The sequence below is a fragment of the Gobio gobio genome (genome assembly GCF_949357685.1).
Source record: "Gobio gobio genome assembly, chromosome: 15".
In the NCBI taxonomy this organism is placed as follows: Eukaryota; Metazoa; Chordata; class Actinopteri; order Cypriniformes; family Gobionidae; genus Gobio; species Gobio gobio.
The window spans coordinates 40,183,653-40,202,109 of record NC_137108.1 but is presented as its reverse complement, the minus strand read 5'-3'; the positions used below and the strand labels follow the sequence as shown (position 1 = coordinate 40,202,109).

Genomic DNA, 18,457 nt, shown 5'->3' with positions numbered 1-18,457 from the left:
CCTTTCTGGGCCTTGAAAGTGGCAAATACATTGCAGTCTATGGAGGGGACAGAAAGCTCTCGGATTTCATCAAAAATATCTTCATTTGTGTTCCGAAGATGAACGAAGGTTTACATATTTTAAAGTGTTTTTGCCCATAGAGTTGAAATCAGTGGAACCCATCTACTTTTGTTGTATAAACAAAACCCAGTAATTTTCTAAATATCTTGTGTGTTCCATAGAAGTTTGGGACGACGCAATGACAATTTTCATTTTGAGTGAAAATAACAAAACTTCGAATAATCATACGTCAACACAGCTGTGCAAAGAAACTCTTTAATCTTCATTATTCGTTAAACATGACTTCTATTAACCAATAAATACGAAAGAGGAAACCGCATGCAGCTGACAGATCGTTGCTGCCATCTTGCACAACACAAGTTAAGGCATTGAAATTTCCTGACACTGCTGTACCTGGTGTAACATTGATCACGAAAAACCCGGCCGACGTCACTACTACTTCACCAAAGCGTACGGTAAGAAGTTGTTTGTCTGATAATAGCGTCATCTACTCGTGCTTACCAGCATCAAGTCTCTCAGAGTTCGGTGCGGTTTCCACATATGGCTTGATTTGTTGCTTTTCCTCCCTTACAATAGTAAAACAAACCGGCTAAGTTAGTGCACTCTAAACCGCCTCAGTGTTTCATGAATGAAGGAGGAGACAACGCTCTCATGTAACGGCTCAATGATCTATAGGTTTCTGTGCGTATATCTTAAGTGTTCTTGACGCTTCCCTAGTGCTTCATGAGGATCACCAGGATCTTCTTCAAAAACATTTTCTGCAAATACAAATCAAATTGACTGTATAATTAGCAGTTAACATACATTAAAAAAAAAAGAACTAAATATGAATGAAGTATCCCTTCATGTAACGTTACAGTACTTTGTCTAGATATACCTAATGGGATGTGGACACTAGGATGGGATTCACAACACCGTGGATTAAGGGTATCAAAAAAATGAGTCACTCAGGAAGTATGAAATTCTGTACAACCCCAAGATTGCATATGTTGTCTCTTCCGTACGCTTCATGTCTCTCTTCTAGCCTTCTTCTTTTTGACTGGTGGTTTCGGGGACTCCCAGCTGTCATCTGTTTTTTCTGGTGGAGAAGAGATAAAATGTGATTAAAGTGCCCCAATAATGCTTTTTTTTGTGGAAATTACATTTCATGTTGTGAGTAATATAGCGGTTTGTGAATTTAAAAAGGTCTGCAAAGTTCATTATGAATTGAGTTATTGTCTCCCAAAAGAAAGAACTGAGTCGTCTAGCCTGAATGCCAGCCGAAATTAGCCCCGCCCACAACATTGGAGGCCAGGAAGTTCGGTCTGGACTTGATCCGTTGTGGAGCAACTATGCTCGAACCAGAGCTGTTCGGACCAATCAAATGTTCAGGGCGGGGTTTATACGATGATGGACAGATGATCAACAGTAACGTAATCATCCACGTCACCAAAGAGCGCTTGGGTTGAATCCGTTGTAATCCTAAACGGAGAACTGGTTGGTATATGCATTCACCTTTACTATTTCTCTCAAAAATTATGATCGCGTTGGTAAGTACTCCGTGTATCCTTAAATACAACACCAGCAAAGATCGTTTACACTCATCTTCTCCTCCTACTTCTTCCAGCGTGCGTGCAGTTGAGTTCTGTTGACAACTATGCGACGCTCCATTGCTCTGATTGGTTTTAGGTCTATCCGATTGAGTGCAGAGGCATTTTCTTTCCTGGTTCAGTTGAAACATGCCTCATGATCACAGCCCATTGGAGCAGGATCAGACTCATATTCTGACTAGAATCTGAGTATGACGACGTCAGGCTACGAATTCCGACATGAATCAACATAGGGTCTAATTTGCATAATGCCAGCCTATGGTCTTCATTGGCTGCCACCAACAACCTGCCCTGAAACACTGTAGTTGTAGCTGAGGCCTGGAAGAGTTTGGTTTGACATTTAGATGCTGTTTTAAACAAACTTACTCTGCACTTCCAAAGGATGAGAAGGGCTTGAATTGATAAAACCAAGCGGCAACCTCCCGCGGTCTCTCTTGAAACCAACGCGGCAGTGACAGGCTCCAATAGGCAGTCAAATCTGCATCTCCCCCATGTTAAAATACCCAACTTTACAGCCGAAAAAAATATGTTTACAGCCTGATACAAAAAGTGTTTTTTGTCTATACAGCAAATCTTTCCCTTCATGATAACTGTGAGGGGGGTGAATTTTTTATAACTCATACCTTTAAATTATATTAAGCCTTAAAGTTCTGTATAATTAAGGGCGTGGCCACTTGAGTGACAGGTGGATTGCCACTATGGTCGAGCTAGGCGGGCGTGGTTTGAGCAACCAGACACCTCAGCTCTACGCACGTCCCACCTCTTTGCCCATTTTCAGTTATCCAGGAGTGGCGTGCTGCCAAGATGGCGACAGCTGGCTCCGCGACCGTAAGCTTCAAAAATGCTCTTCAGAAACATATGGATGACATCACAGACACTACGTCCTCATTTTTTTCTTCAGTGTATGGGTAAAACCGACACCATTAACTTTTTTTATACAAGTGCTGAGTAAGCCTCCAGAGCGGAAATTCAGATATGGTAATGGGAGTTTCGTGTCTGACACGTGCTGTAAGCGGTAGACTAATCACATTGGGCCATCGGACCAATCAGAGCAGAGGTGGACAAAGTACACAACTCCATTACTTGAGTAAAAGTACTATTGGTTAAATATTACTCCATTACAAGTGAAAGTTGTAAAAATACATTTTTACTTAAGAATAGAATAATAGCACTTATCATTCTATTCATTTTCTGTCTGTCTAATTTATTTATAATAATAAAAATTCTGTCCTGTGTGTTCTGTGCTAGATTAACTGAGACTTGTTACAGCACTTGCATACTGTTGCCCTTGACTGTTCTAGTTGCTTCTATTGCTCTCATTTGTAAGTCGCTTTGGATAAAAGCGTCTACTAAATGACTAAATGTAAATGTACTTAAGTAAAAGTACAGAAGTACTTGCTTTTAAAAGTACTTAAGTATCAAAAGTAAACGCATTTTTATTATTGTTGCATTGTTGTATGAATGCAAGCTGTTCCATCATGGTGGTTTAAGCCAGTCATGCTCCACCTGACATGCTAGCATATCTTGAACTCATTTAAATACTTGCTTAAAAGTTACAAAGCTCTTATCAAAGTCAAAATCATTCTAGAAAAGAAAGGTTTCTACATTGTGTTTATTTGACAGGATTATGTAAAAACATTTCTGAAAGGACTTCAGTTAAAATTATTAGCCCAACTACGTTTTTTTGCATGCTAACTAACATCATTGTCGAACGTTACCTATGCGTTAGCGCTGTATCCACAAGGCTATGGCAACTTGGCGGGTAAATCTATAAAAATCATTTGACCAACCATATTTCATACCAGTGTTAATTTTGACACCAAATTTTTATTTAGTATTAGTCATAGACTTTTGACTACATTTTAGGCATCTGAATTGTTTTAGTTTTAGTCTAGTTTTAATTGACTACAATAAGATTTTAGTAGATTCAATAGACTAAACTTCAGTACTTGTGGTCTGGCGTCTGAGAGGCAGCTTTCTGTGCACTTTCGCGTCGTCGCACTTTTTTTAGACCTATCCACGTCTGCTCTTCTGAATTTTAACTTTTAAGTTTGACTATGGTTGCTCGCACTGCGTCTGGGAACTGCCGCCTTCTATTTTGCCATCAATTGATTGGTGTTCAAAAAATACTTGGAAATCATTGAACTTTATGTGATCCTACAAGAGTGACTACTGATAGGCTGTCTGCAAAAAAAACAATCACGTTTTAAAGAAGAAAACAAATCATCCACTGACTTTCAAAGTGGTTACGACTTTCTACTTCGAGGGCCTTGATAGAAATGTAGTGGAGTAAAAAGTATGATATTTGTCTTTCAAATGTAGTGAAGTAAAAGTCATAAGTAGAGCCCGACCGATATATCGGCGGGCCGATATTATCGGCCGATATTAGGCTTTTTCCAAACTATCGGTATCGGCATTTATGATGGCCGATAAATGAATATTAAAAAAAAAAAAAAAAAAAAAAAAAAACGGACGAAACACCGCTCAAACACATTGAGTGTTGGCGTTTCATAGTTTGTCCACCAGAGGGCACCCTACAACGTGCCGGCTGGCAACACCACCAGCTGATCCAGCAGAGTCATGCTGAGCTTCAGCGCTGTGAGCGTTGCATTCACAACACAGATCATCCTTGAAGTGCATGTAAGTTGGCAACGAGACATACATTGCTTGAATTGAATAACAATTAAAAGAACATCCCCATCAGTTCTCTTAACTCAAATAACATGACAATTTGTAACTGCCAAGCCAAGAGAGCTGGTAATTACGCTAGGTTACAGTTGACTAAGTTTAACTCGGACAATGTGACTGAATAAGATGTATTTCTTTAATAGTCTGACAGTTTGACAGCATGAGACGTATCATCTCTCCCCTGCCCGTTATTTTGAAAAAGTATACATATTTCTAAATTATAACTTATCATAGACGCTAACCACAAAGCTAGCTAATGCCATGGCTATCAGTGGGAGACCGCTAACATTAATGCGCCTTGGAAATCACAACAAACTTATTCTGCCTAAATAAAGTAATGATTACTGTATTTATAACTAGTATATTTGTAGTTCCAGTCCCTGCATTGTAAATCATAAGTTAGGCTCGTGAAGAGTGAACGAAAGTGCGTGACTTCGTTCAGACGCAGCATTAACAAGTCAAATAATGGATTTACTGCATCATCATAAGTAGTAGATTTTAGAAGGCAGGCAGCAAATGATGATTGAAAATGGTTTGTTGTAGCTTGATGGATAGAATTAAAAGAGTGCATGTAAAGGGATAAGCAAGTTGACATTGTAATTATAAGGTGGCTCATATTTATACTGTATATAGTTTATATTTTGCTGTTGTTGTTATTTATCAGAACTTCTAGAACTTAACTGAATATTTTTTTTCCAGTCTTGCTCAAAGTTATATTTATAAAGCTTACCACATCTATTAATACTGGTAACTTAGATTTTTTGTTTTTGTTATTGTGTTTTCGTCTAAACGACTTTAAGTTTCATATCTTAAGTTTGTATTTTTATACATTTTATTTATCAGAACTTTAATATATTTTTATGTTCCTCTGTTCTGTTGTGACAATAAAACAAGTTTATTTTTAAACTGCATTATCATGTTATTTTAGAGAGGCTGAGGGATCATGAATAACTACTTATAACTAATGTATAAGGGAAATCTGTTTAAGTGTTTTTTACGCGTTTCTGTTATTTTATTTATTTATTTTTAATATATATCGGCTGATATATCGGAATATCGGATTTTTAAGTGACCAAATATTTGTATCGGTATCGGCCTTAAAAATCCTTTATCGGTCGGGCTCTAGTCATAAGTTTCCAGAAAAATACTACTCAAGGAAAGTACAGATACTCAAAAAGTGTACTTAAGTAGAGTACTCAAGTAAATGTATTTGGTTACTGTCCATGCTCTCAGAAAGGAGGGGTTTAGAGAGACCGGATCTTTTATTGAACCGTTTCAGACACTGTGACACAAGAGGTGATGCTACTATGTGTATTATAAGAACATTTTAATGTTAGGAAAATTAGGAACCTTTAAAAAAGCATAATAGGGGCACTTTAAATGTAAATGCTTTTATATGGTTGTTGAACGTACTTTGTGTTGGTACAGGAGTGGATTTGTCGGTCGGCTCAGGTCCACTCGTTCTCTGTTGCGTCTGTACTGGAGCTGACGGTGGCTGTGAAGATGACAACTTTAGGATCTATTTTTGTTGCTAATAGCCAGATGAAGGTTGAAAAACAAGGAGATCTCACCCCTGCTGTGGCAGCTGAGACATTTCCCGTCATGCTCTGTGCCGGTGTTGCAACGCTTGTCTCTCTCTCTGCCTTCACCTGTGACTGAATGATGCAGATTTTCTGCATTAGGTTTGAAGTAACTGATCAGTTCTTTGTGAAAAATGTCTGGAAATATCCTCACCTGAGCAGAAGGTCCAGCATCCTCCACCTTCTTCTTCTTCTTTTTCTTCTTCTTAGCTTTACCGCTACCAGGGGCACCTGCTTCGTCTTTATCCTTCTCATTATCAGACTCCTGTAGAATGGAGAGAAATACAAATAGAAAAAGGCAGTTTTCAGCCTGGGTTCAACTGCTTGGTTATAGGGATGCGAATTGTCAGGATTTACTCATTTCTGATTCCATTCACGATTCTTTAACCGTACTATTTTAGTAACCATGATTTTTCAAAGTACCATATTTACAACAAAACTGGGCAACAATAAGGTCCGATTAGTTATTGTTAGCAATACATTTGTTAAAAACTGTTCCTTGTTAATTCAAGCTAGTTCATGTCCACTGAATAATATTTAAATATACAACTTTTGATCTCAAAAGGAGTAGTTCACCTCTGAATTAAATTTCTGATAATTTACTCACCCCCAAGCCATCCTAGATGTTCATGTCTTTATTTCTTCAGTCAAAAAGACTGAGCTGCTCTGTGATGCGCCACGTATTACGTAATCACGTTGGAAAGGGCACGCAAAAACTTCTCCTTTAACTTCAAAATCGTCCGACATCGTTGTTTTACCTTTTCTTGTTTATTTATGTATTTATTAGATTTATTTGACATGGACATAATTACATTGGACGAACCATATGCATTTGCTTGAGTGTTTTAGCACAGATCCTAATTTACAACACCTGTCCATGGCAGGCTTTTTTAAACAAGGATTAAAAAAACAAAAAAAACAACATAATAAATAAATAAATAAGACTAACAAAATATATAAATGATAATAATGAAAGAGAAAATAACACATTCCAAATTAATTTCATACAAAAAATATAAAGCAAAGACAACATAATCAGACTATGTGAGGCAATTCATGCGAGCACTGTTGTTTTGTTTTTAACCATTGTGCATTGTTAACAAGTGCTCTGTAAAAACTATTGCTGTTAGTCTCTAGTTTTAAATTTGCAGGTAAAGCATTCCAGAGTTTTGGCCCCTTTGCCGAAAAAGCAGACCGACCAAAAGATGTCTTACACTTTGGGATAGTACAGTCGCTACTAACAGTGGCTTGTGTGTTTGCCTTAAGTGAACTCTGACGCCTACTGACCAATTTAGAAAATAGAGGTGGCACATGATTCATCAAACGTTTAAAAACCAGTTTAAGATAATTAAAATCCACAAAACTGTTAAAGCTAAGAAGATTATGCTTTTTCTTAAAACATTACAGTGATGCCATCTCATAGGTTTCTGGTCCATAACTTTTATTACCTGTTTGTATATTGAACTAATAGGCTTTAATTTAGTTAAGGAGGCTTGTGACCATGATGTAATGCAATATGATAAATGTGAAAATATCATCGCATGCATTTATAGTTTTGCAGTTTGACATGACAGATCTCTTCTAATGATACGAAAACAATTTAGATTAGGTTTAACCTTCTTACATATGTACTTAACCTGACTATCAAATTTTAAATTCTTGTCTAAGATGATGCCAAGATACTTGACTTCATTCATTTATTTGATTACTTCCTTCTTGATCCGCACATCAAATATATCACTTGCAGGCCTTTCTCGTATGGAGAAGCACATAGAAGGTTTTTTAGGTTTTTTATCCAATTGTGAAGGCCGTTTGACTTAACCTTTGCACGCTTGCTTTGTAAACACTTGATCGGTGCTTTCGCCTACACAAATCAGCTCAAGACAAACATTTGTGGTTAGAAAATATATTATTTATTTTTTAGAAAATGACAGATCGTTTTGCTAGATAAGCCCTTTGAAGCTAGCCTGGCTCCGCCCTCCTACGTACTTCCGCTCAATTTTCCATTTTCCTTCAGTACTACGTCTGGGACTGCGGTGTATGCTTAGGTTTTCCCCCGAACAATTTTTTACCGGTCCAATCAGCGCACAGAGGGAGTGGCTGAGAGCGATGACGTTGATGTCGTGCGCTAGTTTGAGTTGTAGTTCAGTAATGGCGTCGGAGAAAGATGCGAGTGTGTGGCAGCGCTGACGAATGTCCAGAAGTTAAAAGTGTGGCGAGGTGGACGAGCGAGCGAGACCGGTGTGCGTGATTGAGACACACCGGTCTCGAGTCCTCTCATGAGGGAGCACGGAGGCATATAAGGGCGAGCGACACCGGTGAAGGACGAGAGAGGACCAGGCCTGGATTTTAAGTTGGGTTTTGTTATGTTTGTGCGCGGCAGTCGTCCGTGAGGGGCTGCCGCTTTTACTTTCATTTTGTGTTTATTATTTGATTAAAAGTTGTTAAACGTTCGCCGGTTCCCGCCTCCTTCTTCCCTGAACAAACGAACTCCCGTTACACGGAGCAAGAACAATCACTGCTGTACTGCTGATGTTGTGGTCCGGGAAAAGTCTTTTCCAGCTCGCTCCGTTAGTGGTGAAGGAGTTGCTGAAGCCGTCCGTCTCCCACCACCCGCGAGAAAAACCCAGGCTGAATTATCGACTTTTGACAAACACCAAGGTCGTGTGGTAATGTAATTGCTGTCCGAATCCACATCTCTGAGTTTTCAAGAATATATCACTTCAAAACTCACTGTTTATATCCTTTATAGACCCTTTCAGAGCACTGCGCGGTTGCGTGAGCTGTAATTTGCATTTCTAGACTTGTATCTCTTTGAATACTGGCAAGTGTTTACAAGAGCAAAATATTTCACCACCGCTCAAAAAATAAAAGAAGAAAAGCACGTAAACATTTGAATTGGGCTGTTATTCAAGGCAGCATTTATTCTTATCATACTAAGCATATGACATTTTATTGACAGCATACAATCATGTTATGATTGCACGATATATGCACCACGAGAGCAGCGCGTTCCGATCACAAAACTCTCCTCCACCGTGAATAAATAACAATCCGAATGCACGAGGTTTTATCACTGATACTGAGGTGGTGTGCTCAGTTATTAGGCTTGTTTGAGATGAGCGAAATCTGCGCAGAACCGATCACCGGTGATCAGCGCGAGATGCATGCCGGTTAGAAAAGTGTCCGAGGGTGGTCCGCCTTGCTCTGATGTCATGCCGACGTATGTCAAAAAACTCTCGCGAGCGAAAGGCGGATGTGTCGGATTTTGCAGTCGAGCGCAGCTGCTCTCCACCGACTGCGCGGAGCAAAAGCATGATGGGAAACGACTTGCTGACGACACAGCTTAATGCTTATTGGTTTAAACAACCGTGATGTATGGTTCTTTTTCGAAATGTTTGATTTTAAAACTCTGATATCATGTTTTTATGAGTGAATATTCCCAAACTCTCTAACAAAGGCGATCTCTCTGTGGGTTATGTGATTGTTGTCATATTTATATAAAAAAATATATATATACAAACATGTATGTAGGCCTAATTAAAGTAAAAATGATTGATAAACACGTCTTTCTAATGGAAATAAATAACAAAAACTTTGGGTGTCTTGTTCATAATATTTATTTTCATATAAAAGTAACAGAACTTAAATTACATCCAGTTTATCAGCAACAAAGCGCACGAGTGTGAATCCCGCGATATCCGCCTTTGATCTCGCAGGTGTCTGATCCACTACGAGAAGAGAGAACTGTCCGGCTTGCCTGCACTTTTTTCACTCCTCCCCTCACTGCAGCCGCCTAGTCTCGGCTGAATTTCAGGCGAGGCGAGGCGCATCTCAAACAAGCCTAATGTGAGAATCAAAGGCGAACGGCGCATGACATACGTCACGACCAAACGTTAGCGATTGGTTAGGCAGATTCAGAGTGACTCTTGGCAGAACCAATAGTTTTAAACTTCAACAGAGAACCCGCCTTCAAGGAAGTAAACGCTTGTCAATGGAGAGTGGCCAGACTCTATGTACAAATGAAATGTACGAGAGTCTGGTAAAACCAGGCTACTTTGAAGCTGCATTGAAACCGCAATTTGGACCTTCAACCCATACACCCTTTTCACAGACTGTGATGACGCGTTTTAATTTTTGTTTAGTTTTTTGTATTTTCCTTTTTTTTTTTTTATGTATGTACAAATATAACACTAATACTTTGTATTTTGCATCAAATTACAGAAAAACAAGTTACCGCTGTGGTGAGGGTGTTTCTAATACAGCGTCTATTGGAGTGATGGTAAAAATTAACATCTTTCTCTTTTCACTGCCGTTATCAATCTCACTCTATTTTTTTCCCTTTTCTTGAAAATAGTGAAATCACTATTGTGGACTTTTTCTTTTGCTATTTGAGCAAATGGGGACACAAAATATATTTAATGTATACTCTCATTTACCGCTATAAAAGTTAACCCAACTATGACGACTTCCGCTCTGAGAAACCCAGAAATGTGAAAAGGGTCTATTGTACCCCATTGAAGTCCACTATATGGAGAAAAAAAAAGTTTCCCTTTTCTTTTCGACTGAAGAAAGACATGAACATCTTGGAAGACCCCACGTCAACTTTTCAGGAAATTTAATTCTGAAGTGAACTAGTCCTTTAATAATATATTTAGTAGTAAATGCTGAAATCTAAATGCTTTAGAAGTATTTTATATCATTAGTTCATGTTAACTAATGGAACTTTTTTGTAAAGAGTAACTCAAAACTGTTCATCGTTAATGCATTTATTTCAAGTCAGACTTAGAGATTCATTTGGGAGTCATTTTTGACTGATTCATTAAAAGAACCAACTCATAAGAGTCAATTGTTCTTTAATGCGACTCCATTAGTAACACCAAGGATTCCCTTTTTTTCTCAGCCAAGCCCCTTTGATCTAAAATATTTTCTATTAATATTTTATTTAATATTTCAACCCATCCGCATGCCCTTTAATGTCGGTATATGGTCATTTGACAAGCAGGCAAACAGATAAAATATTTTTACAAGGTTTTATATTTTTGATGTTTTTATTTTAATATGATTCTTTTGATATAATTATTCGTTTTAACACACAAATCCCCTGCAGTTTGTAAACAAACAGTGTTTGTTTGTTAGGTGAAAAATGTAGTATTTTCTGTAATTATTTGCAACACCAGTCTCTCTCTCATCACCATCAATATTTCTACATGTAGAAACATATTCTGGATTCTCAACCCAGATCAGAAACTGATTTCGATTCGTTCTCGTTATTAATTCAGAGAGGTAAAAATTAAGTTTGTTTCCACAGGCCTAAAGCTGCACAACGAACTGACCTGTGTCACTTCCAGGACTGACCTGTGCCACTTCGGGGACTGGCGGCTCCAGCGGCAGTGTGCTCACGGGCTGTTTCTCAATATAGTTCCCCCACTCCTCTGATGGAGCATTCCAATCACACGATGGATCTGCAGATGTGCTTTCTTAGCAACACAACAGCAGCTTTTAGCAAGTCTGTGACTCTGTATATGTGAATGAAAGCATGTTCTGGGCATGTATAGATTCTTACTTATTCCAGACCACTCGTCATCCACTGGTACAGGAGGCTGAGCACTCCAACTCAGATCAGGGACTGTAAACACAGAGTAAAGTTTGTTTTACGGATCTTGTTATTTTTAAACGAATTGGAGATACTGTACATGATTAAATGGTACAGAGAAACAGTTCCTGGCTAAATATGAGCAGAGCTACAGTTTAGTTACTTTATTTCATGAATTTGTATTTACCAGCAGTCAATCCACTGAATGAAACTGGAATATGAGATCCATCCACAATGGTCCATGAGCCTGTATTAAGAATACAAAAATAAAAATGAATCAATTTGTATTTACATACATACAATGTATATACAAAGAAATCTCTTGTACTCAGCAAGATTACATGCATTTGATCAAAAGTACAATAATTTTAATATTGTGAAATAGTATTACATATTAAAATAACTGTTCTATGTTAATATATTTAAAATAGTTTAATTTTAAAAAGCTGAATTTTCAGCATCATTACTCTAGTCTTCAGTGTCACATGATCCTTCAGAAATCATTTTAAGATGCTGATTTGATGCTCAAGAAACATTTCTTATTATCAATGTTGAATGTTATGCTGATTCATATTTTTTGTAGAAACCATGATACATTTTTTCACAATTCAGTCTTGAATGGAAAGTTCAAAAGCACAGCATGTATTTTAAATTTAATTCTTTTGCAACATTTTAATGTTTTACTATCACTTTTGATCAATTTAATGCATAATTTCTGGAGAAAAAAAAAATCTCACTGAATAGTACATTAAGAGTTGATTATGACCAGTGTTGGGAAGGTTACTTTGGAAATGTAATAGGTTACAGATTACAAGTTACCCTATTTAAAATTGTATAAGTAGTGTAACTATTTATATTACTTTATTAAAGTAATGTAACTGATTAAATTAGCTTACTTTTCTAAATTTGTAATGAATATTTTCAACACACTATTTTCAAACAATTAAACCAGGCAGGGTTAACCTCTAAAAACAAAGATAATTATATTTTTATATTTAAAAACTAAAATTCTAGATTATTATGCCGAAGTAAAAATCGACATACTATTCTTTTTAATATGGGCGTATGAAGGGACATAATATTATTCAACATATCCTAGCTTTTTACAGAAAATATTCAGATGTAACCCCCTTTGTAATCGTTAACATTTTCATAAGTAACTCATTTAATTAAAAAAAAAAAAATTCTAAGTAACTGTAACAGATTACACTAGTTACATTTATTTTGTAATTAAATTATGTAACCCCGTTACTAGGGTTGGGAATCGTGAGAAATTTTCCGGTTCCGGTTCTGGTTCCGGTTCCGCCTATCGATTCTGGTTCCGATTCCGGTTCCATTAAAATTATTAAACAAATATTGGTAAAGGAAAAAGGCCCAATACCCAACTCAAACAACCCATTTTGTGTTGATTACTTGCTCTAAAATTAATTTACAGGTTGGCAATGTCAAAAAAGTCCTGGACTGTACATATATTACAGTATTAATTAAGCCATTCTTGCAACAAATTTTTTTTCAAATGAACACCTCTGAAATTGTCTTATTACATTTTATCTCTCTGTCTCTGAATAAAACCAAGTTATAAATTATATTTATTAGTTATATTTATTAATTAGTTGTATATTAATTTAATAGTAATTCAGTTATTCAGTGAACTTGTAAATATTAAATTGCAATTCAGCATTACAAAGGTAATTGAGCCTTAACGCTTACCTAAACCATGGTGACTCAACGGTTGACATGTATATGTATGTATGTATGTATGTATGTATGTATGTATGTATGTATATATATATATAGGCCTTTCACTATAAATCTGGTATAAGCCCTGAGGCACTCTGTGCTGTAGAAAATGTTTTGTCAAATTGCTAGTGCAGCCTCCTTTGCATGTTATTAACTTTTCACATGTGTTACATTTTGCTTCATTATCATTAATTCTTTGGAAATTAATCCATACTTGTGACTTTCTCTTTGCCATGCTGGTGGTCAACGAGAAAATATCTGACGCAAAACCATAAATGTGTAGCGCGAGGGCTTTCAGTGCTGAACTGCGTTGCACTCCTGGAAGCGGCAGGCAACTTAATTAATATTCATGATGAGGTGAGCCAGGGTTGCCAGGTTTTCACAACAAAACCCGCACAATTGCACAATCGCTTCAACCCGCGGACATGAAACACAGCCCGCGTCAACAGTGTTTAAGTAGCCCAATTCCGCGGGAAAACCACGGACTTGGCAACACTGGCTGTCACTCGCTATTGAAGGATACGCTTCCAGCGCTTCGCACACACATTGCACCAGAACCGTTTTCGGAACCGAAACTTAGGAATTTCGCGCGGTTCTGGTATTTTTCAAAAATCAGTTTCGGTTCTGCATAAGAACCGGTTCTCGGTTCCCAACCCTACCCGTTACTCCCCGACATGATTATGACCACTATTATAAGTTATCAACCATGGCAATAAAGACATTAAGAGAGAATAAATGTGATTAACCAGTTGCAAGTCAGATTCAATCCATGCATCTCCTGCATGAGCACCAAAGCTAAACCAGTCCATGATTTTGATAAGACACATATAATAAGACAAAATATGCCCTTGTTGTTTAGAAATTGTGATTCCTGAAACTTTTTTTTGTCCTCAGTACCTTCCATGTCTTGGGGCCAGACAGAGGGTTCACTTGTCTGACGCTCAGTAGGGACAGACATGCTGGTCCAGCTCTCTGTCTGAACACTGGTCATCTGAGGAGGAAGCTGCAGGCCCAGATCACTCCAGCCAGAACCATTAACAGCCAGCACTTCCTCCCAACATGGTGTCACTAACATGACCAATATAAGCATAAACAAACAAATAAGTCTATCTATATTTCACATTATAATCTGTTAACATTTGATTGATTACCTTGAGGAATGACAGTGTCTCGTACAAAACTTGCTTCAATTTCAGGTGGGTCAACTAAAACGTTGGGGGGAAAAATAGTTTGATTCTCCCATTATATATACACAACTGTAATGAATAATAAACAGTGATCATGAGTGTTTTCAAACTAATTCCAGATGAAAAACATACCCTCCTCCACCTCTCTTTGGACTGGAAGTGTAGAAACACTGGTGGTGATGGTGGTTTCTGGTTCTTCTGGGGTGGTTTGGACCTGCTCCACAGTACTACTGGCAGTCAAAGGTGCTGTTGCTACTGGGCTGCCTGACCCATCACCTGGAGTCTTGTCCTTACGCCTCTGTTGTCGTTTCTCACGGTTACTGACCTTGGTCACCCAGGTACCTGACAGATTAAATTACCATGACAATCATGTTCCAACCACTGTATGCAAATAAAATTTAGCAAAACAAGTTCTGAGCCACAAGTATGTATTAGGCAAATAACACACACATAAACATAAAGTGTGATATTGCATTTTTATACAACAGTTTGACGGCACAAGTGTGTAAATAAACAAGAAACAACAACGGAGTGTCTTTAAAAACCCTCTTTTGTGCAGAACTACTTCCTTCCGCCATGGATTCAAATTTCAAGTAGACAGTTGAAGCTAAGCCTCCGTCACTAATTCTAAAACATTCTAAAACATACTTTATAACTAGTAACAAAGGAACGTTGAGTCACTTCATTGAACCATATTGTATTGTGTGTGTGTGTGTGAGAGTGAGTGAGAGAGAGAGTGAGAGAGCGAGAGAGTGAGTGAGTGAGTGAGTGAGTGAGTTAGTTCGACTAATTACTATTTGCATCCCTTTTAATATAAAAGTCTTTGCTCCTGACTCACTCACAAGTGTGTGTGTATATATACACACGTGTGTGTGTGTGTATATACATATATATATATATGTATATATACACACACGTGTGTGTGTATATGTGTATGTGTATATATGTACACACACACACACACACACACACACACACACACACACACACACACACACACACACACACACACACACACACACACACACACACACACGGTGAATTTAGGGTGAGTGGGACACATTTTGCCATTGAGATGACTTGGAAAAAGTGCCCCAATCAACCTGAATTCACCCTATATACACATATACGCACATACACCATTATGCATGTAGGCTTACGAATAAATAATCTAATAAATCACTTAAGTTTATTGTACTAATTCTGTGCTTTGTTTATAAAGTAGGGGATTCATATTAATCAAAACATACCTTCATCAGGTTCTTTGCCGTCAACAGATACAGAGGATTTTTTCTCTTTTGCAGGAGGCTTTGGCTTTTTCTTATTCTTCTTTGCCTAAAACCATTAGGGAACATCGGGACGAATAAATGACAGTATTTTCATTTTAGGGTGAACTATCCCTTTAAACCTAAATGTAAGTGAGTAAAACAATATCATAATGACCTTGTCAGTCTTCAGTTCTGGTAGTTCTTGACCGTCCAACACTTCCTGTGGTTCAACAGCAAGCCCATTTCTCTGGGCCTTCTGTGAAACATTTAGAAAACAGCTGACTTTTAAAATAAAAGACAAAGGGATAGTAATACATGTAAGAGTTACTACTGATATTTTAGTAAGTGTGGCGATTTCAGTTGTTTTGAAAAGAATTTGGATGCCTGGATACCAAGTAATGGTGTTGATCATGAACAACTCAGCATTTCTAATTAATCATTTGAGTAAAAGTTCACTCAGAAAAAAAAAAACTTGATATTAGTCAGCAATGTAATATGAGGACGTGCAATGCTCGAGCCTTTAGTAAACAGGTCATGTGCGGCGTTTTTCCACACTGACACCGCAAATGAGGACTTTAACCCGGGGTTTAGGAACGTGGAGTGTGAAACGGCAGCTTATGAATACCCAGGATTACTGTTAAACCCGGGTATAATATGAGCAGTGTGAAACGTGACTAAAAGATAACCCAGGATTCCGTTAACCCGGGTTTATAATGAACAAGGGTTAACTATTTCAAGTGTTAAAAGCCCTAAAACACTCGCTTGTCTCCACCTACAGGCGTAACGATGCAACATGCGCTAAAGGAAGATTCTGATAGAATCTTTCTGGTGAACTGATTCAAAAGAATCGATTCAGTAACCCCCCTCCCCCTCTAACGAAGCAAACCTTCTCCGCGTTCTTCTTTCTGTTCCTTCTCTTGGGCTCATCTGCCTTCTTCACCGGTTGCGCTGGACCGGTGTTTTCGGCGGTGTCTCCGGTCTCTGTCCCTGTATGTCTTTTAGAGAAACCACGACAGACCGAGACCCATAAAATTAGCATGAAAACTAGACCGACCCAGGCCGTTAAAAGGAGCAGCCATGGAGCGCACAGATCAGGATTCAAGCCCAAGTCTATTCCCAGCTCAGACTTCAGATAGACGAGGCCGGTCGACAGGGTTTCTCTGACATATCCCGTTATCTGCTCCACATGCTGTGAAGCGATCTCTTGCCAACCCGGTGCCATTGCAATCTATTGTGCGGGCACCGGCGTGCAATCATTCACAAAATCAATACTTTGGGATAATTACACGGGAATAAACGTTGCTTTGCCAGTTTGCCCCAGCGTGCCACCGATTACTGCTGCTCATAGACTATTGCTGCTGCTTCTATTCAATCATTGGTTGGAGGTGCATGAACTGACTTGCAGACAAGCTCCCCTTATTGGGCTGGAGTGCAATTGAGTTTACTCACAGTCTTTTGAAATGGACTGGGTCAATGTTTCCCAACCAGGGGTAAGCTATGTGTAGGCCTACCCCAGAGTAGGGTTTTCCAATGTTTTTTTTAATGTCATCAGGGCCCCCTAAATATAGCTTATTAATACTATGATATAAACACAACTCTACTGTAGGTGTTTATGATAATGACCCAATTTATACTGTGAAAAATATAAATATAGCTTTTGTCTGCAGTGCAGGACATGTAAAGATTTTCTGTGTAAATGTGCCCCTTCAAGCTGAGCTGTTAACTATAGATGCTATGACAACAGAAAATAGCGCACGTATGCAGTTGTTTTGATTCTTTAATAGAGCCATGGAATATTTTAATATGGCATTGTCTTAACTCAATAACTCAACATTTTTTATTCATAATACATTTGATGAATTCTATTGAGAAACCATGAGAAAAAGGTTAATAAAGACAGAGAGTCAATGTTCAGAAATGATTAATTATTATGTTTTGAACTATGCTGTATAGCTGTGTTTTGTGGTGTTTGTTGCCAAACTCAAAATTGTGTTTATTTTTAATTATTAAAAAATGACATTATTTTATATGAAAAGTTAATCATTGTATTTTATTGACAAAATATTTTAGTTTGCCTTGTATTTTTTTTATTAGATCAGATTTTAAGCTGTCATATGGTCATGTACAATGTGCCCCTCACATGTTACACATTACACATTGAACTTCCATTCTCTCGGGGTAAATCAAGAAAAAAGTGTACACTGTATTAATGAAAAACTAAATCAAAGCTGCTTTCCGTAACTTTTTTGTGTTCAAGATTTACAAAAATTATATAATGAGAATGTACAACATGAATCCATTTTCCGAACCGTGTTTTTGTCTTACCCTGAATCATTATGGTACACTTATAATAAGTGTTTATATTGGGACTATTTCAGACAGGTCTGGTAGGAACCGCTGCGGAGGAGCACAGTCCCTGCGTGACTCGCCATAGACATAAACAGAGAGAAGTAGCTCCGGCTGCAATGTTCTTCCGCAAGACGCATGCAGTTCTGTTTATAAACCGCTAGAGCGCAAAAAGTTACGGACTGTAGATTTAATGTGGGGGGAAAATAAATACTCTGAACACCAGTGAATTTAAACAAACTGAGAGAGTCAAAAAGTGTTAGGTTGTGCCCCGCTCTCCCCTATACATTTTATTTAGGAAATGTAGTGGAGTAAAAGTAAAAGTTGATATAAACATATAAACTCAAGTAAAGTACAGATTCACCCAAAGATACTCAAGTACTGTAACGAATTATTATTACTT

The 18,457-nt window shown here is 37.9% G+C and overlaps 1 protein-coding gene across 2 annotated transcripts; it reads right to left on the bottom strand.

Moving 5' to 3' along the window:
- Positions 1–301: 301 nt before the first annotated feature.
- Positions 302–17,078, bottom strand: mtdhb (metadherin b). Of its 2 annotated transcripts, none has more exons than XM_079836115.1 (13): positions 16,595–17,078; positions 15,884–15,964; positions 15,691–15,775; positions 14,573–14,782; positions 14,405–14,458; positions 14,151–14,321; positions 11,701–11,760; positions 11,484–11,546; positions 11,276–11,397; positions 6,072–6,182; positions 5,909–5,992; positions 5,751–5,832; positions 302–1,138 (listed from the first exon to the last, which is right to left on the bottom strand). In XM_079836115.1, the coding sequence occupies exons 1-13, from the start codon at positions 16,928–16,930 to the stop codon at positions 1,068–1,070; spliced, it is 1,530 nt and encodes a 509-aa protein (XP_079692241.1). In that variant the 5' UTR covers positions 16,931–17,078; the 3' UTR covers positions 302–1,067. The 2 variants fall into 2 exon arrangements, with proteins under 2 accessions (XP_079692241.1, XP_079692242.1); XM_079836116.1 differs by having other exon boundaries at positions 5,909–5,986.
- Between the last annotated feature and the right edge of the window lie 1,379 nt (positions 17,079–18,457).